The 24815-nt window shown below is 48.5% G+C and overlaps 4 protein-coding genes across 6 annotated transcripts; 1 reads left to right on the forward strand and 3 right to left on the reverse strand.

The window, feature by feature from the left end:
* On the reverse strand, positions 1–7681 carry EIF3I (eukaryotic translation initiation factor 3 subunit I; the record flags this gene model as incomplete). The annotated part of the gene is given in 12 exon segments (XM_080921132.1): positions 1–231; positions 350–442; positions 1109–1182; positions 1430–1519; positions 1629–1739; positions 2833–2960; positions 3037–3186; positions 4786–4851; positions 5979–6066; positions 7373–7465; positions 7558–7632; positions 7634–7681. Coding segments are annotated over 12 exon segments (1098 nt in total). The 3' UTR covers positions 1–149.
* TMEM234 (transmembrane protein 234) lies at positions 7660–24728 on the forward strand. Of its 3 annotated transcripts, none has more exons than XM_080921137.1 (5): positions 7660–7695; positions 7954–8105; positions 9212–9278; positions 13189–13281; positions 24613–24728. In XM_080921137.1, exons 1-5 carry the CDS (start codon positions 7680–7682, stop codon positions 24675–24677), a joined length of 393 nt encoding a protein of 130 aa, XP_080777263.1. In that variant the 5' UTR covers positions 7660–7679; the 3' UTR covers positions 24678–24728. The 3 variants fall into 3 exon arrangements, with proteins under 3 accessions (XP_080777263.1, XP_080777262.1, XP_080777264.1); XM_080921136.1 differs by lacking the exon at positions 24613–24728 and adding an exon at positions 13521–14943; XM_080921138.1 differs by lacking the exons at positions 13189–13281; positions 24613–24728 and adding an exon at positions 10691–10810.
* Positions 14944–19608, reverse strand: DCDC2B (doublecortin domain containing 2B; the record flags this gene model as incomplete). The annotated part of the gene is made up of 6 exons (XM_080921134.1): positions 14944–15067; positions 15484–15619; positions 16173–16212; positions 16316–16462; positions 16662–16838; positions 19358–19608. 6 exons carry the CDS (start codon positions 19606–19608, stop codon positions 14946–14948), a joined length of 873 nt encoding a protein of 290 aa, XP_080777260.1. The 3' UTR covers positions 14944–14945.
* Positions 21290–24806, reverse strand: IQCC (IQ motif containing C). Its single transcript, XM_080921131.1, is given in 9 exon segments — positions 21290–21964; positions 21968–22013; positions 22015–22039; positions 22042–22077; positions 22080–22605; positions 22694–22794; positions 23003–23255; positions 24164–24307; positions 24715–24806. Coding segments are annotated over 9 exon segments (1257 nt in total). The 5' UTR covers positions 24757–24806; the 3' UTR covers positions 21290–21880.
* Between the last annotated feature and the right edge of the window lie 9 nt (positions 24807–24815).

Consider the following 24815-nt stretch of genomic DNA (forward strand, 5'->3'; position numbering starts at 1 on the left):
TTGTCAGCCACCTGAGGGTCAGTGAAGAGGGAAAACAGACAGGCTGCACCAAATGTCTGACAAGAACTATTTTTAACAAACTAATTTATTTCTCAGAGTCTAAAACCTTCTGTGAGCAGCTTCCCCGTTGTGGATGGAGATCCAGCTCCTTAGGCCTCAAACTCGAACTCAAAGTACTGTGGGTCGAAGTAGTGGATGCGGACGTAGCCGTCTTCACCACCGCTGCTGTAGCTGGAAAGAGGACAGGGACGGTCGGCTGCTGCCGGGGAAAGGGAAACCTACACAGCCCCACACAGCAAGTGGGCAGAGACCCCGGCCACTGAGATTAACCTCTTCAGCAGGGCCTTACCTCTTGCCATCAGGATGGAAGGCAACGCTGTTGATAGGTCCAAAGTGGCCCTTGACTCTCCCAAACTCTTCCTCAAAAGCCAAATGGAAGAACCTGGAGGAGGGAGTAGGCAGAGGAGACCCAGTTATTCCAAAACACACCTGAAGCCACATTCTACAAAATGAAAACTACGGCGGCAGTATTTTATGTAACAAAATTATTAGAGAAATTAGGATAAAGGAGAAATAAGATGAAGGAAGACGTAGGAAAACGATTCCAACGTCTGCCTCAATACAGCAGTCACCACAGCTGGGCAGTGCTCTGAGGCTTGCATAATATCACTGATTCGTTTACTTAATATGCCCACACTGCTGAGCCAAGTGATGTCCTGTTAGACATCTCTCATTAGACATCATTAGAGAACCTCAGACACAGAGAAAGACAGTGTTGTCTAGGCCGCCAGAGCTCATGATCTGCTGCTTACAAACAGGTCCCACAGAGCCCAGGAGAGCTAAGAGGTGGCTAGAGCCACGGATGACCTTGAAGTCAAGGCTCCCCATCTCTGGGGCCACTGCCCCTTGGTGGTACCAGAGACACAACCTGGTTTGTGACGCAAGCACTTTAGGCAGCCATGTGTGCAGCTGACTTCATGACCCCATTCCCTGCACTACACCTGTCACATTCCCCATGGTCCTAGCAGTCAGGAGGAGCCAGGAGCCCGTGTTTACTGACAGGTGGCCACCATGTAGCTTCAGTGTGGAAGAACTTCCTTCCCCTTACCTGGCCTCAAACTTGCCAATCCTGGTGGAGGTTGTGGTTACATCCATGGCTTCCTGACCACCTCCCAGCACCACCTAGAGGGAAGAAAGTTCAGTGCAGCCAGGGCTTATCTACAGGCTTTTGTCCTCTGCTTTCGTGGAGGATCCTCAGGGAGGGGTGAGCAGCCATTTCAAGGACCTTCTGCCCATGTCAGTCAGCACCGTGACAATGCTGGAGTGCCCGTTCTACCTGACACCGTTCCCCCCATCATTTAGTCTAATCATTGGGCAATCATCCAGACTCCAGAAGTTTTAGTAGGAAGCCTGGGCAGGGTCCTCTTACGTGGTCATAATTGGGAGAGAGAGCAGCCGAGTTGACGGGACGTTCTGTTCGGAAAGTCTTCTGATGTTCAAGACTTGTGGAATCGAAGAGCTGGAGGGAGGAGTGGGGGAGAATCTGTGATGGGCACCTTTCTGGGCAGGTCAGACTAGTTGAATGTACATCAGGAGGCTAAGCGACTAGACCTCTAACCCAGGCTTACCTTAGCTGTGTTGTCCTTGGAGGCAGTGACAAACATGGTCATGTCTCTAGACAACTGGATGTCATTGATCTGCCGGGAGTGCTCCTTAACATTCACCAACACCTCTCCAGACTGGAGGAGGACGACAAGTTAGACCCACTTGACCGAGTCCCATGCCACCATTACTCAGAAGCCCAAGACCACTGGGCTTGACTGTACACCTTCCTCACCCTCAATCTAATCTCTGACCCCTAGACCCTCCCCCAAGCCTTCTGTTTGGTACTGGGATTGACTGACCCCATGTGCTATCACTGAGCTACATCCCAGCTCTAATTAAAAATTCTGTGGATGGGTGCATGACTGCGTGTATTCTTATCAGGGCCCATGGGTGAGTGGTGTGGCTGTGTGTGTATACACACGTCTGTGCCCAAAGCTAGAGGAGAGCCTTGACTCCCCCTAGAACTGGAGTCACGGGTAGCTGTAACTGCTTGTGTGGGTGCTAGGAACGGAATTCATGTCCTCTGTAAGAACAGCATCCCTAACCATCAAGCCATTTTTCCAGGGCCAGATCTCTTTTGTATTTTTTCAGTTTGAGGCATAGCCTCACCAAGCTAAGGTCGGTCCACACACAGCTGGAACTTCTTTTCTTTTATGAGACCACGTTTCACCCTGCATGCCTGGCTGGCCTGGAACTGGCTCTGTAGACCAGTCTGACCTCAAACTCAGATCTACCTACCTCGGCCTCCCAAGAACTGGGATTAAGGGTATCAGGGCCTTAGCTGGGAAAGTAATCTACTGTACTACGTCCCAACATCTTTGCTTCTGCTATTCCTCTTGCCTATGGGAAATTATTCTTCCTCTTGGAAGCTTGGAATTTTTTTTTAAAGATTTATTCATTTGGGTTAGAGAGATAGCTCAGTGATTAAAAACACTGACTGTTCTTCCAGAGGTCCTATGTTCAAATCCCAGCAACCACATGTAGCTCACAACCATCTGTAATGGTATCAGGCACCCTCTTCTGGTGTGTCTGAAGATGGCTACAGTGTACTCATCACATATATAAAATAAACAAAAATCTAAAGAAAATGTAATTCATTTTTATTTTGTATTATTAGCACTCTCCAGTGGCAGGAAAATGTTTATCTGTGATCACTATTACCTGTCCTCAGTGTCTGGTGACACACTTCCCAATACCTAATGCCATCTGACAACACTTGGACCTTACCTTGGCACTATACTGGTTGAGTTCTCCGCTCTCGTGGCCTGCGATAATGCACTCCCCCAGGGGACCCCAAACGGCACTGGTGATCTTGGAATCATTACAGGGGATCTTCATGTAGGGCTCGTTGCTGTCTGTGCGGAGCAGCAGAGGTCAGACCCAGGGATCTGAAGCCACACCCCCACCTCAGCCCTCCAATCCTATCCTCACCAATCTGGCTTGGATCTCGCAGATCGAAGAAGCTCACAAAACACTGATACCCCATCTGCTTGTCCGTGGAGAACATGATGATGTTGCCCCCAAAGTCAAAGCCACAGGTCCGGACGGCTGAGTTGGTCTTGAGTAGAGCCAGCTGCTTCCCTGGAAGGCACAGTCTGGGTCACACTAGCCTACCATCCCAGGACAGGCCTGCCCCACTCGGCCTTCCTGAAGACTGCGGGTCAGCATCCTCCTGCCCGATGCTGCTCTCTAGCTGCCCTTGAATCCTGCTAATGTGGCTCTATGCACAGTGGGTTCATGCTAAGTCACCCCTCGGACCCCATTCCTCCGAGTGTCCGAGCACAGAAGCAGATGTACAGCAACCCCTTGGCGCCCCTCCCTTTCGCTCCGCTTCTGTTTGGGCCTTGTTCAAACATACCTGCCCTCTGCTTTTCCCTACTCATCAAACTCCTCAGTGTGCCAACTAAACAAGTTCTCTTAAGAACATAATCCTAGATGGGCAGCGGTGGCCCACACCTTTAATCCCAGCACTCCTGAGGCAGGCAGCTCATAGAGAAACTCTGTTTCAAAAAGCCAATCAATCAAACAGCCAGTAATTTAAAAACAAAAAGGAAAGACAAAAAATCTTAAGCCTAGACTGGAGAGATGGCTCAGTGACTAAGCACAGGCTGCTCTTACAGAGGAAACAGGTTTAATTCTTTGCACCCACAGGTAGCTCACAGCTTTCTCTAACTCCAGTCGGATCTGATGCCTTGCTGTGGAAACCATTGGCACTGTACACACACAGTACACAAGATCTACGCGGAGGCTAAACACAAATATATATGTAAAAACAAAAAACAAAAACAAAAAAAAACCCCAAAAACTTGTGTTGGAGAGATGGCTGAGCAGTTCAAATGTGGCTGCTCTCCCAGAGGCCCGGTGTCAATTCCTAGCACTCACAGGGCAGCTCACAGCCGTCTACACCTGTCCTATGGGATCCAAAGCCCTCTTCTGGGGTGCTACCATTCATACAGACAAAACATCCATAAGCATAAAGTACATAAATCTTAAAGTAACCTAATTCTACTTAATAAAAACTTAGTTGGTGTCTTTTGCTTTTTATTTTATGATGCACTTCCCCACTCTTTGAATTTCCAGGGAGAGTCTGTCTGTAGATCCTCCTGCCTCCACCTCTCTAATGCTGGGATGAGGTGTGTGCCATTACTCAGCTTCTCCTAGCCTTTTAAAAAAAGATTTATTTATGCATATGAGCACACTAAGTATCTTCAGACACACCAGAAGAGGGCGTCAGATTTCATTACAGATGGTTGTGAGTCACCATGTGGTTGCTGGGAATTGAACTAAGGACCTCTGGAAGCGCAGACAGTGCTTTTAATCACTGAGCATCTCTCCAGCCCGCTTGTCCTAGCCTTTGACCTGGACACTACTTGCTTTCATCCCTGCCTGTGCACCCTGTTGCCCATGAAAGCTCCAGTTCAGCGGAGTGTCCTTGAGAAACCTTCCAATCTCCAGGAGGTGCACTGTCCCTTTCCTGCCTTCCTTGAATGTGGCTTTTTATCTTAATGTAACCCTCTTTCCCCAGCTAAGTTCCTCCCTGTTCTATTTTTTTTTGTCTCTTTCTCTCTAGACTGGAAACCATCTGTGAACTTATCTCTAGTTTTCCAGAACATATTTGCTTAGAGAGGTACACAGTAGTTGGCACACTTTTGCTAAAAAAAGTGAACGACCCAGGCTTACCTGTTTCACAGTCCCAAAGACGACAGCTGTTGTCAGCTGAGCCAGTAAGGACATGCTTGGTGTCCCCTGAGGAAGGTGTTAAGAAACATGACTTGGGTTGGAGATGCTCAGTGGTTAGAGCACTAGCTGCTCTTCCAGAGGACCAAGGTTAGAGTTCCAGCACTCATTTGGTAGCTCCCAACTCCAGTTCCAGGGGGATCCAACATACACTTATGGCTTCCAAGAGCACTAGGCACACATACATACATCAGACAAATCACATCTAGACACAGAAAAAAATAAGAATGACTAGGGCTGGGGAGACAGTTCAATGGGCAAAATGCTCTGTGTGCAAATCTGAGGACCTGGTGCCCACATAGAGACTCTGGTGTGGCTGCAGTTCTGGTGCTGAGAGATGAAGACAGGAAGTTCTGTAACTGGCTGGCCAAGTCAAGCTAATCAGGGAGCTATAGACTCAATGTTGGAGCTAGGCAGTGGCAGCACATGTCTTTGATCCTATGTTTGGGAAGTAGAGACAGGTGGATCTTTTGAGGCCTCTGGTCTACAAAGAGTTCCAGGATAGCCAACACTACCATAGTGAGACCCTATCTTGAAAACCAAAAACCAGGGCTGGCGACGAGATGGCTCAGTGGTTAAGAGCACTGACTGCTCTTCCAAAGGTCCTGAGTTCAAATCCCAGCACCCACATGGTGGCTCCCAACCATGTGTTAAGGGGTCTGATGCCCTCTGGAATTTAAAGGAAAATGGTCGGCAATGTACACCCATGACACAGGGACACACAGGCAAAACACCTATACAAATAAATAAGACGAATCTTTAGGGAAAAGGAAAAAAAGATTAAAAAGATAAAAAAAGGGAAAAAGTTGCAGACTGACTTAAGACCTGATGCTGACCTCTGGCCTCCATCCGTCCCTGCACCTGTGCACACAGACTCATCATATACACACATGCAAAAGAAAAGGACACAGCCCACCTAGCCCATATACTCTTGGAAGCCATCAAAGCATCTCTCAGCTCAATCCCAAAGAGCCTTTCTCACTTTACCTCAGGATCCTAACCTTTGAACTTGCCCTATTTTCCCAATGGATGAAGCACCTGGGAGCAGGGAGTGTTATCCTCTAGACCACCATAACATGCTAAAGCTGCGACCTCAGAGTCAGCATCTCCAAGGCCGGCTTGGACAAAAAGGATACAGTCAGCATCCACACACCACACAGCTCCAGTGTGGCCCATGTAAGTACCCAGCCTCTCGCCATTGACAGAGTACCACACATTGACGATCTGGAAAGAGTAAGATGACAAGACGGGTCACATCCCAGGAAAATCAATAGCTTAGCTTGCACTACAAACCCCTCTGAAGGCTCTAGCCACACCCAGTCTGCCTTCTGCTCATTTATTAGTGGAGAGCCGATAAAGACCAGCTCCCAGGTTCTCTTTTTTTCTTAACGTAAGCTGAAGAGCCAGGCCTGCAACTGCACCCTCATATCCTTTTGTCTGGATTCAGAAGAGTCAAAGATTGAGTTCCAGCTTAAAAAAACCGTTTAGGACCTGTTCAATTGACTACAGACGACAGTGAGAATGTTCAGGATCCAGTGCTTTTCACTAGCTCACTGTGTGACTTTAAATACACTGCTTCTTTCCTTTAAATGAGTATGAGGGCTGGAGATATGGCTCAGAGATTATTATTAACACTGGCTGCTCTTCTAGATGACTAGCGTTCAATTCCCAACACGTACACGATACGAACAATCTGTATCTGTAGTTCCAGGGGATCTGATAGTTCTCAGGCAGAGACACACAATGCAGGAAAGTACTCATACACATAAAATAAACAAAATCACTACACACACAATTTTTTATAGGGCTGGGAGGAGCTGTATGTGGTAGCTCATATTTGTACTCTGAAGACCAGAAGGCTGAGGCAGGAGGATGGCAAGGTTCCAGCCGGCTTAGACAGATATCCCTCCTCTGTCAACAGCTTCCTTCAAAGGGCAGCTGTGAAGCTCCAATAAAATTATGTCTATGAAACTTAAAATGAAGCTACTAACATACATCAGGTACAGTGCAATACTATTTACAAGAATGACTTTGCTGAGGGAGTTAATTAAAGTCTCCATGTTTTACTAAAAGGGAAAACTAGTTTAGAAAGGTTAAATGTCATGTTCAAAGTCACACTACTAGTAAGTGCAGGAGTTAGGACTCACATCAAGCTCTGACTTCAGACTCCCCACTGTTAACCATCAGTTTACTGTCTCCATGTGCAAATGCCTCAAAAGGCAGTACCCAAAGGGAATAAACGTGGGATTGAACAGACTAAACCAAGCAGTTGACCCTGTCCTGAACTTAAGCCCCCTTCCACAGTCTCTTAAATTTCTTCTCATGGGTACTCTTTCTTTTCACCCATCAATTTTTTCCAGATCTCCTTGGTGGAATGCTATTGCTAACCTACCCCGGTATGGTTGGCTTTCCCTGCTTTTCAGAGAAATTTCCCTCCCGCAGCAACCCTTGTTCACCCACTGTCCCTGCGGTGCGAACTCGCCCCTCCAGGTGCCCCGCCCGGCCCGCCCGCCCTCGCGCAGTCGCTCACAGGGTCTTTGGCCACAGTGAAGAGGAGGTCTCCTTCGCGGTTGTACTTGATTTGCGTGATGGACCGCTCATGGCCCTGCAGCAGGATGGGCTTCTGTGGGGACAGAACAGGAGTGTCAGTGCCGGGAACCCAGTCTCAAGCCTACTGAGGCCTCCCGACAGCAGCACAACGTGCCTGGAACTCACCATCCTGGCGGTGACGCGAGGAGAGAGGCAATGTGAGTAGGACCGGAAAAAGACTGGGACGACTTCCGGATGCGGGGGACTCCGCCCTCTCGCTCCCGGAAGTAGAATGGCCCGGCGTTTCCATGGCGGCGTCCTTGGGTGGGTAGCTGGCTCCGCCCCTCAGCGGGCTCGGACTCTAACTCAGGGCATCTTTTCTCACTCTCCGGGCATCTCTGAATCCCAGGAATGCTAAACTAGGCACCCTGGTCTCCCGGACTCACTTCCGCCGTCTTCCGGGCGAGTCCTCCCGACCTATCACTGCCCGGCGCGAAGAACCCGGGAGGGAGATGGAGCCGGTCAGCCGGGTTGGAGGAAGTGGGAGAGGGCCCGGGTGACTTTCTGACCCTTTGCTTTCAGGGCAGGTGCTTGCTCTGGTGCTGGTGGCTGCACTGTGGGGTGGCACGCAGCCGCTGCTGAAGCGGGCCTCCTCCGAGCTGCAGCAGGTGCATGAGCGGACGTGGGCCCGGCAGCTGTTGCAGGAGATGAAGACTCTCTTCTTGAATACGGAGGTGGGTCTGTGGAATGTAGCTCCCTCAGGAGCCACTGAGTGTTGGGTCACTGGTCAACCAGATTCTCAGCCTGTCTCATATTCACTAAAAGCTCCTGGAAGAGTCATTTATCTTCTGAATCTCAACTTCATCATCCGTAAAATGGAAAATTTAATGATAACTCATATATAGGGCTGATAGAAGAATTGAGGTAAAACACATAAAACACTTAGCATTGGGCCTACTGCAGCGTACATGTTCAATCTATGATCCTTTTTTTTTTTTTTCTTCTGTCTTTGTTTTTGGAGTCAGGGTTCCTCTGTGTAACCCTGGCTATCCTGAATTCGATAGCCTCGAACTCAGAGCCTCAGCCTGTTTCTGACTCCTGAGTGTTGGGATTAAAGGCGACGCCACTGCCAGGCTCTGTGACTACTCTAAAGTTATTGCCACCCTATTAATTATATAACTATTTGGACCCTTTCCAGGAGCTTTCTTTGAGTTTAAATTGTCATGGTGTAGGATATAAGGAAAGCTATCGAGAACTGCCTACAACTCACGGCTGCCGATATTAGCTGGCTAGGTATGCAGCACTCTGAGGGCTAAAGGGAAGGAGAGAGGTAAAGACAGATAAAGTACTGTGTGGATTCTGAGGAGAAAGAGATGAAGCTGGGAGACTTTGGAGTGGGCTTCTTGGAAGGGGTGACACTGTCATACAAGGGAAGATGGGAACTGGCCACAATGAGGGAGGGGGTATTTAAGGCAATAGAGTACCTTGCATGTGTTTCTGTCTTTGCTCTAAAGGTTCCTCAGATACGCGAGCATTCCCCGAGCATTTGTAACCATCCCTCCCTCTGTGGGAATGGCATGAGCTAGAACCTAGAACCGGGTTCTCAAACTGGGTAGGAACTGGAAAGTGGTCTAATACCAGATACCCTGCATATCGGATATTTATATTACAGTTCCTAACTGTAGCAAAATTACAGTTATGGAGTACCAGTGAAATAATTTTATGGTTGTGGTCCCTGAAATGAGGAACTGAATGAAACGGTCGCTGCATTCGGAAGGTTGAGAACCGAGAAGACTGTTGCACGTGCAGGCAAACACTGACAGGCTTCTCTTCTTTCTAGTACCTGATGCCCTTTCTCCTCAACCAGAGTGGTTCCCTTCTCTACTACTTGACGTTGGCATCAACAGGTGGGTCTCTGGCTTGGGTCTTCTGTGGGGTGAAGGCCATATTTTACAAAGGGCACCTGTCAGTGAGGGAGAGCACCTGTTATGGTCCTTCTGTGAGTCACAGGGGCAGGGTGGCAGGTATGAGAGGCCAGTCACTAAGGCAGGCCTGACAGTCTTGTGTAGCAGCAGAAAGGAGTGTGGTCTCATAAGTGCTGACCTTTTATTATTTGGGAGGAGGGGTTTTTCCTAATACTTTTTCTATTTGTTTGGTGATTTTTTTAGTTTTTTCCATAAAATTATTTTTGTATGTGCTTGTGTGTACATGTGTGTTATAATATGTGTTTGGTCAGAGGACAAGTTTTAGGATTAGGTTCTCCTTTTTATCATGCAGATTCTGGTTAAGAACTGGGATCATCAGTCTTGATGGCAAGAGCCTTTACACACAGAGTGACCACTCTGGCCTCTCGTTGGTTGTTTTTGGGACCGAGTCTCACTATCTAACTCAGGCTGGCTTCCAAACCATGATCTTTGTGCCTCCATCTTCCAAGTGTTAGGCACCCACTGAGCAAGCCTGATGACCAGACTTTGATCCCTAGAACCTACAAGGTCAGAAGAGAGAAGCTGTCCTTGCTAGTTGTCCTCTGTTCTCCACATATTGTTGATATTCTAAGTTTCAAGCCTCTGGTCTAATGCAGCTCCTGCTGAGGAACTTACTAAGCAAGTGGTAGCATTGCTATTTATGAAGTTTTCTTTTTTCTTAAGATGTTTGTTTGTTTGTTTATGGTATTTTGAGGCAATTCCTTTGGGTATCCCTGGCTGTCCTGGAACTCATTTTATAGACCAGGCTGTCTTTAAACTCAGAGATCTGCCTGCCTCTGCTTCCCAAAATCTGGAACCAAAAGCGTGGGCCACCACTGCCCAACTTGTTTATGAAGCTTTTGTCTTTCGGTGTTAGGGACCAAATTTAGGGTATTAACTAAAATTGGAGCAGCCAGGCATTGTGGGTGATACCTGTAATCCGAGTCCTCAGGAAGGGAAAACATGAGGGGCTGGAGCTCAAGGTCAGCCTCAGCTATATAGAGTTTGAAGTTAGTTTAGGCTACATGAGAAATTTTCCTCAAGAAAAGAAGAGGTTTGAGCAAATTGCATTTTAAAATTTTTCTTAGATTATTTTATGTGTATGAGTATTTTGCCTACAGGTGCACTGAGTACGTGTTTGGTTCCCACAGAGGTGAGCAAAGGGTTTCAGACCTCATAGAACTGGATGGAGTTAGAGTTGTGACTCAACATGTGGGCGTGAGGAACAAACCCACCAAGTGCTTTTAATTTCTGCACCATGGCTCTGGATCCTTGTGATTTTTAAATATTATGTGTGTATGTGTGTGAGGTCATAAACAACTTTTGACATTTGGCCCTTCTTGTGGCTCCTATAGATCAAAGTCATGTTGGCAGCAGGCATGTTACCCACTGGGCCTTCTTACCCATCCCGAGGGCAGCCTCTCTCACAACAGAAAGAAAACTTAAGCCTTTGAGTATGTGACTTTGAGTCTCTGTTTCCCTTATAATACTGGTAAGTGCTGTGGAAATGTATTACAGTACACAGAGCACCCAGTGAGTGCCTCACAGTGGGAGCTGAGCATTATGCTTGTACGCTCATTCCGTGGTACCCCATAGTGCCTGTCTGTCCTGTGGCCTTGGGCTCTCCATTCTCTTTGAGGGTAAAGACCTCATTCGTGTATTGGGGTTTTTTTGTTTGTTTGTGTTTTGGTTGTTTTTGTTTTTTTGAGGTGAGTTTTCTCTGTGCAGTCTTGGCTGTCCTGGAACTATATAGATCAGGCTGGCCTCAGAATCACAAAGATACACATTCTCTGCATCCTGAGTGCTTGGACTAAAGCTGTGTGCCAGCATGCCCTATTGTTTTTGAAATGATCTTACTCTGTAGCCCAGACTGGAATTCAGATATAGCCCAGGATGGCCTTGAACTCCTACCTGTCTTCCTGTCTCACCTTCTGAGTGCTGGGAATACCAGTGTGGGCTACCAAACTCCTCAAGCTTATTTTTACTATCTAACTAGGATGGGGAGGTAGCTCATTAGTTAAGAGAACCTATTCTTATAAAGGACCCCAGTTCAATTCCCAGCACCACATGATGGCCTACATTGTTCCAAAAGGTTCTGACACTCTCTTCTGATCTCCACATGTACAATACATGCATAAAATCAAAATGCTCAAATACACATAAATCTCTAAAGAATGGAAGGGGTTCCTCAACAATTGGAGCAAGGGGGTAGCTGTCCCTAAAGTTCTTTTCTGGCTGTGGATCTAATTCCTCTTAACTGGGCTGCCTTGTCTGGTCTCAGTGAGATGATGCTCTCAGCCCTACTGAGACTTGGTGTGCCAGGGTGGAGGATAGCCAAGGTGGGACTCCTCCCTCTCAGAGCAGAAGGGAGGGGGAGATGGAGGGCGGAGACAGCAATAGCGATGTAAAATGAATAAATAAATTGATTGATGAGTGAGAAAACGGAAGGAAGAAAACAGCTAGACTGGTCAGGTGCTCAGGCTAGAGTCCTGAGGAGGCACTGAACTTGAAGGCAGGAAATCTGGACCTCAGCCTGAGCCTTGAATCACTTCCTCCATGTGTTGCCTTCTTGGGAACTTTATACATTGTAATTCATTTTATCTCTGCGTCTCAGGAAATCTTAAACTTTTGCTTTTAACTTTATCTGGCCCTATTTGGAAGTCTTCTGTAACCCTGGAGTTGTTAAGCACAGATGAGCACAAAGATGAGACTCCTGAACAAGCTGGGAATCCCAGATGAGGCCACCACTCCAGGAGTCTGCTAGGGTGTCCGCCTCGAGCTAGCTCAGTGTGACCAGTGCAGGGTGAACAGAGACAACTGACAAACTCTGACTGGCAAAGAGAACAGGTTACAGATTCACGGCCTCCCCTTACAACATGCTAAGAGCTCTCTGAAATGTAGTTTAAAGATAGGGAGTCATACAGGTTACACCCCTGGAGAAATAGAATTCTGTAAATAAGATAGATTTACTAAAATAAACTTTCTATTTTATAATGTAGATGGTGAAACGATACAATAAAAGAAGTTAGGTATTAGAATTTGCTATTCATCAAAAGACAGGTTCAGACATTTTCTGTTTGGCTGGAGTGCTTTCAGGCTGCAAACACTTCCAGTCTAAAGCATGCTGTCATATAAGAAGCATGTTTGCTTTGAGGAGACATTCTTTAGATTCCTTACATTAGAGTTATAGGGCTGAGAATAAAGATAAAATCTGTTCTATTTGTATTCTTAATTGTGGCTGATCTTGTTACCCTGGACATGTAATGAAGAATGAAACACATAATGTGTGCTTCTCAGATAATCAGTAGTCTTTGTTCTGTGGAACCTGTATAAATAAACACCTCAATGAGAGCTGTGTGATTCCCAGGCACCTCGTCTGACTCATTCTCTCCCCAAGACTTCTTATCTCCTCTGTGGGCCACCGTGTGACCTTCCCCAACTTTCATGCAAGTGTTGGGGTGAGCCAGACTCTGCTCTCCATGCTTCCATAGCAGGCACCTTACTGAGTCTGTCTCCTCCTCAGCCTCCTTATGGCTGGGGTTGCAGCTATGTTCCCTAATCATCACCATGATTCTCAGTTTTGCCTATTTTCCAGATGAAAGGTTACTTTGTAGCCCCAGGTGTCCTAGAACTCCTGAGGTAGACCACCAGGCTGGCCCTGAACTCAGAGATCTGCCTGCTTCTGCTTCCAGAATGAATGAGTTAGAAATGTGTGTCACTGTGACTGTCTTGTGCTACTTTTGTACAGGTGGTGAAGGTGTTGAGGGGAGAGGGAGGAGGACATGTTACAAAGGTTTTATCCTGAGAAAGGTATTCTTTGCATCCAGGTGTTTTTCTTGTTCTGATTGCTCAGATCTGACTTTAGCTGTGCCCATCTGTAACTCTCTGGCCATCGTCTTCACACTGATTGTCGGGAAGGTCCTTGGAGAAGATATTGGTGGAAAAGGTAAGTTGAGCTGCTGCCCGTCAGGGGATGGCTGCTTGAGCCTTGTCATATGTGAGCATTTCCCTGATTCTGTCTCCCATGGGAGGGAGAGGAGAGCTCTTCCCTCTCCTGCTGTCAGTGTCCTTTCCCTGAGCAATCTGGGGGCAGAGGCTGGGGTGAGAACCAGGACCAGGGGTCACCATCTAGCCTTCTTCCATGGCCTCCCTGACTCCAGCTCCCTGATGTTTTCTTTGTCTCAGAAGCCGTGGCTGGCATGGTGCTCACCATTACAGGGATCACACTGTGCGTCACAAGCTCGGTGACCAAGACCCAGGGCCACCCGTCAACCTCTTGAGTGGGCCAACCCCACCTTCAGCTCTGCTGTGCTCAGCGGACGCTAGGCACTGAGGTGCAGGCAGAGTGATACTCCAGCTTGCCTCTCTCATCTCTCAGATCACATCTACCTCAGGGTTCACAATAAGAAATGCACTACACAGAAACCCTGCCTCAAAAAAACAGACCAAGGACAGCACTGAATAGGTTTTGTAGCCTTCAGTGTGTTCCCCTGTTGAGATTCAGCACTGGAGCCAGGCATGGTGGAGCACTCCTTTAATCCCAGCACTTTGAGGCAGAGGCAGGTAGGTCTCTCTGAGTTTGAACTCAGCCTGGTCGGTAGAGCAAGTTTCAGGACAGTTAGGGCTACACAGAGAACCTATCTTGAAAAACCAAAAAGAAAAAAACGTGGAAAAAATTTAGCACTGAAGACTTCACAGCCACGCTCAGCTGCCTCTGCCCCAGCGGCCATCTTGTCTTCCTGCTGCCACCTCAGGCAGCTGGTACCCAGCCTCCATTACCTGACCTGCTCTAGACTGTCAGTGTCCACAGTGCCTCCACGGCATGGGAAGGGCTGGTTGCAGTCTCAACCAGGAATGTCTGGAGTCTTCACAGCTCTACTACAGTGCTTTGGCTGGCTGAAGGTGGAAATTCAGGGAGAAGGGGTTACATCAGAATGTCAGGTGGAAGAAAAACTAGCTGGCCCTGGGTAAAATGCTCAGCTGCCAGTCCCATAAGCAGATAGCTGTGTGCCAAGCAGCAAACATCTGGTCAGTAGCAGCTTTCAATACATCTATAACAAACAGAGCTTAGCAAATACTTTATTTTCGTGAGCCTGTTCCTAAGGCGAGTCTGCAGTGTTTCTCTGGCAGGGTCTCATAAGGAAGGAGCCTCCATAGAATTTGCTCTCCTGTGACTGAGGAGGCCACACCCACTGTGAGCCCAGGAGGTATGGCTTCTCCAGAACAGGTTGCTGTGGGCTGAGGCCTAGAGTTGCCTGGGAGTGGTTGTCCCAGTTACTGGAGCTCCCAGCTCTTAAGATGGTGGAGCATGGGCGGAGGTTGGGGCTACAGCTTCAGGCCCAGGCTGGTGTTGCACAGACCAGGCCTCTTCTACTGTCTCTGCTGCCCTCTGGTGGATGCGTGGAGACATACAGAGCTGGTGTATGCCCATTTGTCATCAACTGTCAAAAGGTTCCCAGCCCATGAAAGGATCCCACTGGAAACTAGAACACCCCACAAGGGAGACAGGAAGCCAGGCTTTCAGATTTAGATCTTCTCAGTCATCGGGAAGATGTGCCTAGGAGCCCAGACTTTAGCTCAGACCTATACCCATCTTAAGGCTTTCCAGTGTCAATGTGATGGGCTTACCTGATCCACAGGCTCCTCTCTGCAGGTGTTTTCATCCTCATCCACTTCCTGAGCCCCAGCCGTTTCCTTCCTCGGGTATGGCGCCCGATATACCCCCTTAACTCCTAATAAAGAGGTAACATTGGCTGGTGCCCAGGCTGTAGGGCCCTCAGCCTCCTGCGCCTTCATCTGCTACACCAGTTGGTTCCCCTGAGTTGTGTCCACATTCTCCAACACCTCAGAGGATGACAAGCCTTGTGAAGGTGGAAGAAAGAGAACTGACTCCACAGAGCTGTCCTCTGACCTCCATATGGCCATGGTGTGCATATGCCTATGTGCACACTCCAGTTTATACAGGATGTAAGTAAAAGAAGCAGGGACATTCAGGTGGAGAAGTGGCACGTAGCTCTGCTTGAAGTGTTCTGCTGCAGACATCCCACAGCAGCAAGAACCATCCTGTCACATCAAGGGAGCTGATCTGAGTGTTTCCTAGCATGTGTAAGCACAGGTGTCGTGATGCAAAGGGCCAGGGCCCCCTGACCTGATGCAAATGAGAGAGCAGGGAGCCTGCTCCGTGGCTGGAGGGACTGCTGGGACCTGGCGTAGAAAGTGGACGGCTCAGTTTCTCCCGGCGCCTTTGGAGAAGGCTGGGCTGCCTGGGCCTTCTGGCTCTGGACCTACAGATGGCACACTGGGTTAGAAGTTCTTATGTTGATTGTTCTCACCTTTCTCGCTCCCTACTCTGCTTCAGTGTGCTCTGCTGCCTGTGTAAGCTTGGGAGAGGCCATGTGCCTTCTTCATAGTCCGCATCTCGCCTGCCTGCCTGCCCGCCTGCATTCCTCTGACTGTCCAGGAACATTCAGTCGACACAGGCATTCAAGGATGCCTAGTGAAACCAGGCTGCTTTCTACTCTTGGGCCCCATGCTCACTGGCTCATCTGGAAGAATGGGGGGGGGGTGAATGGAGGTTGGGCCCCCGCTACGCCAAGTAGCCAGTTCCAACATTCAACCTAGTGAGGAGGCATTGGGCATGCATGTGCCACTCGGTCACCCTAAATGAGTCTTTTGCGTATGCTTGAGAACTTGAGTTTCCACCCCCAAGAAGTGGGTAGGAATTGAGTCATGGCTTCACAGGTTTGCTGAGCAGATGCATGGGGTGAGACTGGAGTCCTCAGCCAGCCACTCCCCTTCACCCCATGCAGCTGTTCCCATTGACAGGTTGACACCTACCCTCTGCCTGTGAGCTTTATACTTCAGGCCTGGAGGACACCTGCAGTGAAAGGAAGGTTAGAGGTGAGTTAAAGGGAACACAGTCATAGCTCCTAGGCCAAATGGCACTTCGTGTAACCTGTGACCCTTCATCTCAAACCTACCAGCAGCCCCTGGACAGAGAGGGGCTGGGCACCAGCAGCTCCATATAGGGGAGGGCCTTGAACTCTTCTTCTCCAGCCGCCACATAGTAATGGCCATTCACCAGAGCAGTTCCTTTGGACAGTGGGAGCCCCTCGAGGGTGCAGAGTCTGGGAGGAGAGGTAATAAGAAAGCTGGTGGGTAAGAAGCTGCTTCCTACCCTCTGAATAAGCACTAACTCCATCAGACTTGTCCTCTGGGCACAGGAGGAAGTCCTGCTGGAGAGAACACACCTTCCCTTGGGCACCCTGAGGAGGAGACAGATACAGTGGCACTCCTTGGTACATTCTCCCTTGTCCCCATGCTCACTTGTGCACAGCCCCACTGGCTAGCGTAGCCTTCTCATTCAGCAGCTTCAACACCATTTCCCAGTCTTGGATGGCAGTCTGGGACAGCTTCAGACTAAAGGGGGGACTTTGCAGGTCCCCATTCCTGAACACACTGAGACAAAGAACAGCCAGGTAAGGGGAAGGATCTCCAAGATTCCCAATGTGAAAGGGGGTGCAAGAACAAAGTGGTCCAAGAACCACTTACATGTTGTTTTTTTAATCTTCCCACTTTTTTTTTTTTTAAAGATTTATTTATTTTATGTATATGAGTACACTATAGCTGTCTTCAGACACACCAGAAGAGGGCACCAGATCCTATTACAGATGGTTGTGAGCCCCCATGTGGTTGCTGGGAATTGAACTCAGGACCTTCTGGAAGAACAGTCAGTGCTCTTAACCGCTGAGCCATCTATCCAGCCCCCTAATCTTCCCACTTGTAATATGACCTCCTGGGAGAAAAACAAAACAACCCACTCCCATTTTCTGGGCCTCAGGGAGGCACAAATCCGTATCTCCACTCTCTGAGGTTGGTACTCACTGGATGTAGCAGAGCGTGTCTGCTGGCAACCACTGTCCAAAGGCCCTGTCACATGGGCACTGAGACATGGGAGACTCCTGAAACCAAGTCAGGGCTTCATGTCAGAAGTTCAGGACTTTGGTTGGGACTGGTTGGTTCTATACATGGGTGAGCAGGCAGGACCCAAACTTGTGCAGGAGAGCAAGTGAGCAGGGATGTGCTCCCTGAAACCGACAACTCTTGCTGCTTCCGGGACCCTTCTCAAAATTAAAGCAGTCCCAGGAGGGGTGGGACAAAAGAGGCTACAGTTTCCCCAGGACTTACATGTTGTTGCCCGTTCTTCCCACCTGGGTATTTCCTTCCAGGAGGCAAATAGCTGAAAGGATAGATAGGTCACCTTAAGGATGTGCAAACCTTGTCCAGCTAGTTTTATGCCCACCACACTGTCACTGTCCTCAGACACACCAGAAGAGGGCATCAGATCTTATAACATGGTTATGAGCCACCATTAGTTGCTGGAATTCAAACTCAGGATTTCTGGAAGAGCAGTCAGTGCTCTTAAGCACTGAGTCATCTCTCCAGCCCAAGAGGAGACTTCTGTGGATTGACCTTTCCCTTGACAGCTTTGAGATGGGAATGGTAGCATGTGCCTTTAATTCTAGCACTCCTATGGCTAGGCATGGTGACACAGATCTAGGGAGACAGGCACGGCACGTGGATCTCTGTGTTCATGGCCAGCCTGGTCTACAGTGTGAGATTCAGGACAGCCAGGGCCATACAGATAAGGCCTGTTTCAAAATCAATTCTAGCACTCCAGAGGCAGTGACGGAGGATCTTGAGTTTGAGGTCAGCCTGATCTACCTAGTGAGATCCAGGCTAGCAAGAGCTATAAAGTGAGTCTGAGATAGGAGGATGGAATTTCCCCAGGCTAGCCTCTGCTGAGTGTAATGGAAGATGATCTTCAGCTTCGGACCCTCCCACCTGTGTTCCATGTGCAAGGTTTGTGGGCCTACTGTAGTTATTAGCCTGGCCCTAAAATCTTTCATTTGATCTCCTACCCTCCCCCCATACCAAACAGCCATACTTTCTTCCAGATGCAGCTAAGCATCACAAAGTCTCTTAGGTTAGGACCATCCTCTTGCAGGATGATGGCAATCTTCCAGTAGCTGCCCAGTACCCTAACCTAAGCATTCCTTCTCACTGGAGCATGCTTTCTTTTTGAGCCAGGAATGTGGATATCTGAGACTGACTTGGGGAGTAAGGCTATAAATCCAGGTGTATTTTAGTTCTACCTCTGTTGAAGGCCAAAGGCAAGCATGTAGTATCTTACTATAGCCCAGAAATTTCCCAATTATGAGGTGATTTTATTTTCATTTTGTATGATAGTCAATGCGGTGACTTATTCAATATTACCCAGAAAGTGACTAAGTCCAGACACCTGTTCCTTCCCTATAGTAAACTACTCTACTGAGCTCTCAGCAGACATGGAAGCTCTGGTCTCACTGTCTTCCACTTTGGAAGACAGCCTCATCTTGCAGAGATGACCCTAATCTAACAGGAGTTTCAGAAACAGTGGTGGGCACATTTAGTGATGGTGGGGATTCCTGCAGCAGCTCTCGGACCTGGAGAGACTGAGCTTGACCAGCCTAGAGCCTACGTGGAGGAAGAAAAGAACTGACTCTAGTAAGGTGTCACGACCTGTGCATAGACCATGATACATAACTAGTGCACACATCCACGCACCCCCCATATGTATACAACTAGAGAGAGAGAGCTAAGCAGTTAAGAGCACTTCTTGTGGCCTCCAACTGAGAGAACCAACGGCCTCTGCCTCCTGAGTGCTGGGATAAAATGTGTTTCCCACTGCCTGGCTTTAAAAATAAATGTAATTACTATACCAAAAATGGCCTTCAGAAAGACATCCAACTTACAGAATTCTTCCCACAGGCTTGTCCTGGTTGGAATGGACATATACCTTAGTAACAATTTAAATCTGAGTTACAGCTCAGTTTGTTTACATAGCCTCTGGCCAGTTTCTCAATGTGTTCCTGTATTCTGATACTGTACAGTCTCTCCCCTGTTGACTTGAAATAAGTACTAGATACACGGTTAATCCCACCGCCCTCCACAGGCATTTGAGCCAGCCCCAACCCACTCACTGGAGCTTGTGGAATCGCTCGAAGCCAGCAGCCACATACTGCCCTCCGTTCTGTAAATCAGCCAGGTTCGTGACAGGGTGGCCATCACTAAGTGTGTAGAGCACACGTACAGCCAGAGGAGCTTGCACCGCTGATGTCACCTCATAAAGGAAAGCTTCCATGGTGGGGCAGCGGCGTTGGGTCACCACCAGCTGGTGGCCTGGAAAGAAGGGGTCCCCATTTCGATACACCAGTATCCTCTTGGCTGCCATAATATATCCTCATTAGACACAGAGCTGTTGCCAAGCAACTAAGCCAGGGCCTGGAGATATGCCAAAGGTGGAGTCCGCCCTCTTCTCCAGGAAGGCTGCAAGTACCTTGGTGGGAGCACTTCCCTTAACTCGGGCCTCAGATGGGCCTCACGGGAGCAGGATAGCTGTGTCTACTTTTTCCTTTGTTTTGCAGGGTTGGGATCAAACCCCAGCCCTTGTTCAGCATGATCTGAGCACATTATGCAAGGAAGATCTTGGGCTCAGTGAGAGAGAGATGTTCGTCTTCTCCAGGGCTTGAGCTCCTTTAAAAAACTGAGAAATGAGGGCAATCAGCCTGGAGCCTGTTACCTGAGGCAATGTTGATGGCTGGGGATGGGGATGACCCTCCATGTCAGTGGGAGGTGAACCAGATGGCTCAGAATCTGTCCTGGTCAGAGGCAGGAGATAAAAGGAGACAGGCTCAGAATTTGCCAAAAGCCGGTTCATGCAGCAAGGTAACCAAGGAAAGCATCAAGGTATGGTATGTGGTTCGGGGTCACCACCAGTAGCAGCCACCAGAGGCCTCACTGACACAGGTGGGCAATTTACAGGTCAGCACTGCTGAAGGAGCAAAACTATCTGGGACTGGCAAGAAGGCCCAGCAAGAAACTCAACTCTTAAAAGGCTGGTCAGAAAGGACAGAAGGTCATGTACACACTTGTGCGCGCATGCACGAGCGCACGCGCGCACACACACACACACCTTTCTCTGGCTGAGCCCAGCCACCTGTTTCATCAATTTTACAAGTGCACATGACTATTTATGTAGATACATGTGTGTGTGTGTGTGTGTGTGTATGTAATCTGGTGGATGGAGCAGAGCCCCAACAGCCACATTTTATATTTTTTCTTTTTTTTCACATTTTATATTTTCTCTCAGCCTTTTTATACCTTCTTAGATAAGATTTGTTTATAAAATTACTTCACAGATAAAATGTTTACACAAAATGGAGTTACAGAAGCATGTTGCTAGTAAGTTCAAAGCAGTGTTTTGTTCTATAAGCTCATTATAAGTCCAAAGCAACAGTTTCACATGGCCTTGCTGTATCATAGTGCACACCTATGGCCTCATCCTTGGACCTGACCTAGAATGTTTTTCCTTGATTACAAATCTGCTGCAAGCTTATTTCTCTTAACTTATGAAAGCTCACTGCTTTTCTTATTATGCAGCCTTTACTTACTATTCTATGAGAATGGGATACACTCTTTTTTTTTTAAGATTTATTTTATGTGAGCACACTGTTGCTATCTTCAGACACATCAGAAGAGGGCATTAAATTCCATTACAGATGGTTGTGAGCCACCATGTGGTAGCTGGGAATTGAACTCAGGACCTCTGGAAGAGCACCCAGTATTCTTAACCGCTGAGCCATCTCTCCAGCCTCAGTACACTCTATTCTTAACTCTAACTTTATTACATCTTTCTGGCAAAACAACTAAAACCATCTCATTAAGCTTTCTTCTTAAAATTATTTGGATCAACTCTAGGCAGTAAGGGCCTCCGGTGTCCACTCACACCAAGCCACATAACTGAAGAGTGTGACAATGACAAACATAAGGAAGCACACCAGTAGCAAGAAGCAATCCTGGGATGAAGTCTTTGGGGTCGTTGTGCCTCACCAGAGCACACCCATCACAGCTGGGCAAGAGGTGATCAGTCTCCAGGGAGCTTGCTTGCCCATGCAGCTCCTCCTGCATGGCGTCCAAGAATTCAAGGAAAACTTTTTTAAAAAAGAATTTATTTATGAGTACACTGTCACCATCTTCAGACACACCAGGAGAGGGCATCAGATCTCATTCATTACAGATGGTTGTGAGCCACCATGTGGGTGCTGGGAATTGAACTCAGGACCTCTGGAAGAGCAGTCAGTGCTCTTAACTGCTGAGCCAACTCTCCAGCCCTCAAGAAAACCTTTTATTCTCCATGATTCTCCCACCCTACTTACCCCAAGAGAAGATGAAATTTGGCTTAAGTCACAGGTAGAAGATAAAAGGGTGTGCCCTTCTCCTTCCTCCTATTGTACCAGCTCAACCCTGCAGCCTCTTAGCCTGACAGCTAACAAAGGCAGGAAATAGAGGTGTTACCAGGGAGGCCGACAAGGCCTGCTTCACATCATTTTGCATAGCATCCTCTTTGGGAATCCTTCCTCTCCTGGATCCCCAGGTCTTGCCTGATGATCCTGCTTTCCCCCAGTCCTGTCTTGAAGAAGACAAGTTCTCCAGTGTCTTCATCTCTACAGCAGAGTTCTCTGGCTCTCCCATTCTTCTGGACTAAGCTCACTGGTAGTTCCATGGCTGAAAGTGCTACCACTGTGGGGTTAGCTCTTGGGTGGTTTAACCCTTGTGAGATCCAGGCTACCATGTTCCTCCCAGCATGGTCTCATTCCAAATCTGTGGCCTTCTGAGATACTCAAATCATAGGGCCCGGCCCTTTGACAGTCTCTTTGTAGCTTGGCTTTCTGGGATGTCTGTCCTCAATATTTAGATTTTCACAGAGAGTGGGCAGCTGTGTTTCGGCCATTCCAGAATAAGAACTCCTAAACTGGTCCTCTAGGAGTTTCAACTGCTGTTGGGAGGTTTCATTGAAGGGCTGTCCTCCACGGTCTGGCCCTTTGGCAAACCTGTCCCCTCCAGCCTGGCTCTCTAATGCTGTAGGCAGCTGTGATCCAGAGTTCCTATAGCAGAGTGCCCTGCCTTTAGACCCAGCAGTGGCTTTGCTTGTACTGGTCATACTATCTGGGGGCTTCTGGGGCTGCAATTTGCCCTCATGGCAGGAGTCCTCTGCATGATGTGGCTCTCCTATGATCCTGTCTCTACAGGACTGGTTGTCCAGAACACAGCTTGATCGCAGCCAGGTCTTCTCATAGGCCTGTCCCCTGTGCCTCAGGCACATGATAGTAGGCTTGTCTCTGGCCTGGCTTGCTTCTGGAGATCTCAGTGTTTGCTTGAGGATTAGGTACTGTTAGGAAAGAAGAGAGGCAAGCTTGCTCAGGCATGGCAAAAGGCCCCTCCCTCCCCTTGAGCTTAGAGAAGGCTCTCAGTCCTACCTCCTTTCGACTGTTGATAGCTTGCTGTAGCCACAACAGTTCCATGGCCAAGTGGTTGCGCTGCTCCTGGAGCTCCTGTTGTCTCTGGGACAATCCTAGATCTGTGACATCAATGAAGAAGGAAGAGAAGAATGCCTGGAGCCATCCTTAGACTCTGGGAACTAGCCTAGCCCTAGACACTGCCAACCCTTCGTGCTCTCAGGCAGAGGAAAGGAGGAGGGGGAGGATTGTGACTGTATCCTTTCATGGTTCATGGGAGGCTGAGACCCAGAGGAGTTGGGGCTTGCCCTGATCTATCCAGATAAGTACCTGCATTTTCCAACTTGGAGATGGAGGTATCTCTGCTGTCCCTCTGGCTTGTTTTCTTGCCCTGTTCAGCCTGCAGCCAGGGGCTTACATCTCTGCAAAGACTTCCTGGGTTTGCTGGACTCTTTTCTGTCTTCTTCAGCACCATCTCCTCCCAGAGGAGCTCTTTTTCAGAGTCTTTATTTGGGGAATGTCTCCAGAGTTTCTGCTCTGGGCTTGGTATTTTCTCTGCTTTCCAGGATTGATGAGATTTTGCCTTATGAGAATTTAGAGAGGTGTGAAAATCCCAGGGCTAACCCCCCACCACCACACCATCACTCATGTCTGGAAACCATAGTCTAGTGGGCAAGCGGTTAGGATTAGGGATTGGGATGTGAGGAAGTAAACCTGCTTTCTCTTCCAATAACTGATGTGTTTATAAAAAGACAACCAGAGGAGGAAAATGTCCTATGGAGGTGTAGTCAAGTATGGGGGAGGGGTGCCTCAGTGGGCACCTGAGAGACCAGCCATCTGATGATATAATATGCAACAGACTTTATTCAGGGTATGGGGAGGGGCTAAGGGGGTAATAAGAGGCAGAGAAGGGCAAAGAGAGTGAAGGGGGAGGGCAGGGGAGGAGAAGAGAGGAGGAGAGAGAAGTGGAGGCTGGCCATGAGTAGGTGGAGAGAGGGGGGAAAGGGAATAGGGAGAGAGGAGGAGCAAGAAGTGAAGAGCAGGAGCAAGAGAGAGAGGAGGGGGCAAGCAGCCTTTATAGTGAGTCAGGCACACCTGGCTGAGCTCAGACAGAATGCTAACAGTAACTACTGAGGCTTTTGGCAGAAAACTGAGTTCCAGTCTGGGCAGTAGCACACACACCTTGAATACAAGCACCTGGGAAGGCTGACGCAGGAAAATTTGTTGAGTTCAAGGCCAGCCTGGGCTACTTAGTAAGGCTCTGTGTCTACAGACATTTGGAGCTTCCTGGAGAGATGGCTCAGCAGGTAAAAGAACTTGTTCTTTCAGAGGACCCAGGTCCAGTTCCCACCACCCATATGGTGGCTCAGAGGGTCTAATTGTACAAACAACATGCAAGATACCCTCATACAAAGGGGTGAGTCCCACCATTCCCCTGAACCCTATAGCAGGTTCTCCTTTCCTTTCCTTTCCCCCTGGAGTGTGTAGTACCTCTGGGAGAAATATGGGCTTGGGAATCCAGCCCCCAGTCCACCGAAGTGTGCTGAGGTCACCCTCAATCTCCTGTACAATAGCCTCATACTCAGCTCGAAGGCTCTGGAATTGACGTCGGACCAAGAAGCCCCGGAAGCGGGCCTAATGTAGAGAACAAGTGGAAAAGGTACCTCTTAACATTTTTAGAAAAGCTCTATCTTGGCAAGTACTCTCATTTTGTGGCTGATGTCAGGTGGAGAATCAAACCCAGGGCCTTGTACATGCTCGACCTCAGAGCCCAAAAAGGGGGGGGAGGTTCCCAGAGAGAACACAGTCATGGGGAAGGGTTAGGTGATTATGTTTTGGAGCTCTAGGAGGTGAAAAGAAGATGCTGAGATGAACCTTCATTCTCGATTTATGGTCCTTTTATCTTTTCTCTAACCCCACCACAACTCCGCATTCTTCAGTGCAGTGCGCTGGGCGTGCGGCTAAGGGACGTTATGTGATAGCTGCATCTCGCCGGAAGATCTAGCCCCTGACCCCAGGTGCACTCGCAACTCCATCCCGACCTGCAATGTAGACACCTTTCGAAGGAAGAGGTCAGGATCCATCTTGTCGCCAACCGCCCAGTGCTGCGCAGCACCCGCATGCGTGCACTTGCGCGGTGAGT

Source organism: Micromys minutus (genome assembly GCF_963924665.1).
Source record: "Micromys minutus genome assembly, chromosome: 9".
Classification (NCBI taxonomy): Eukaryota; Metazoa; Chordata; class Mammalia; order Rodentia; family Muridae; genus Micromys; species Micromys minutus.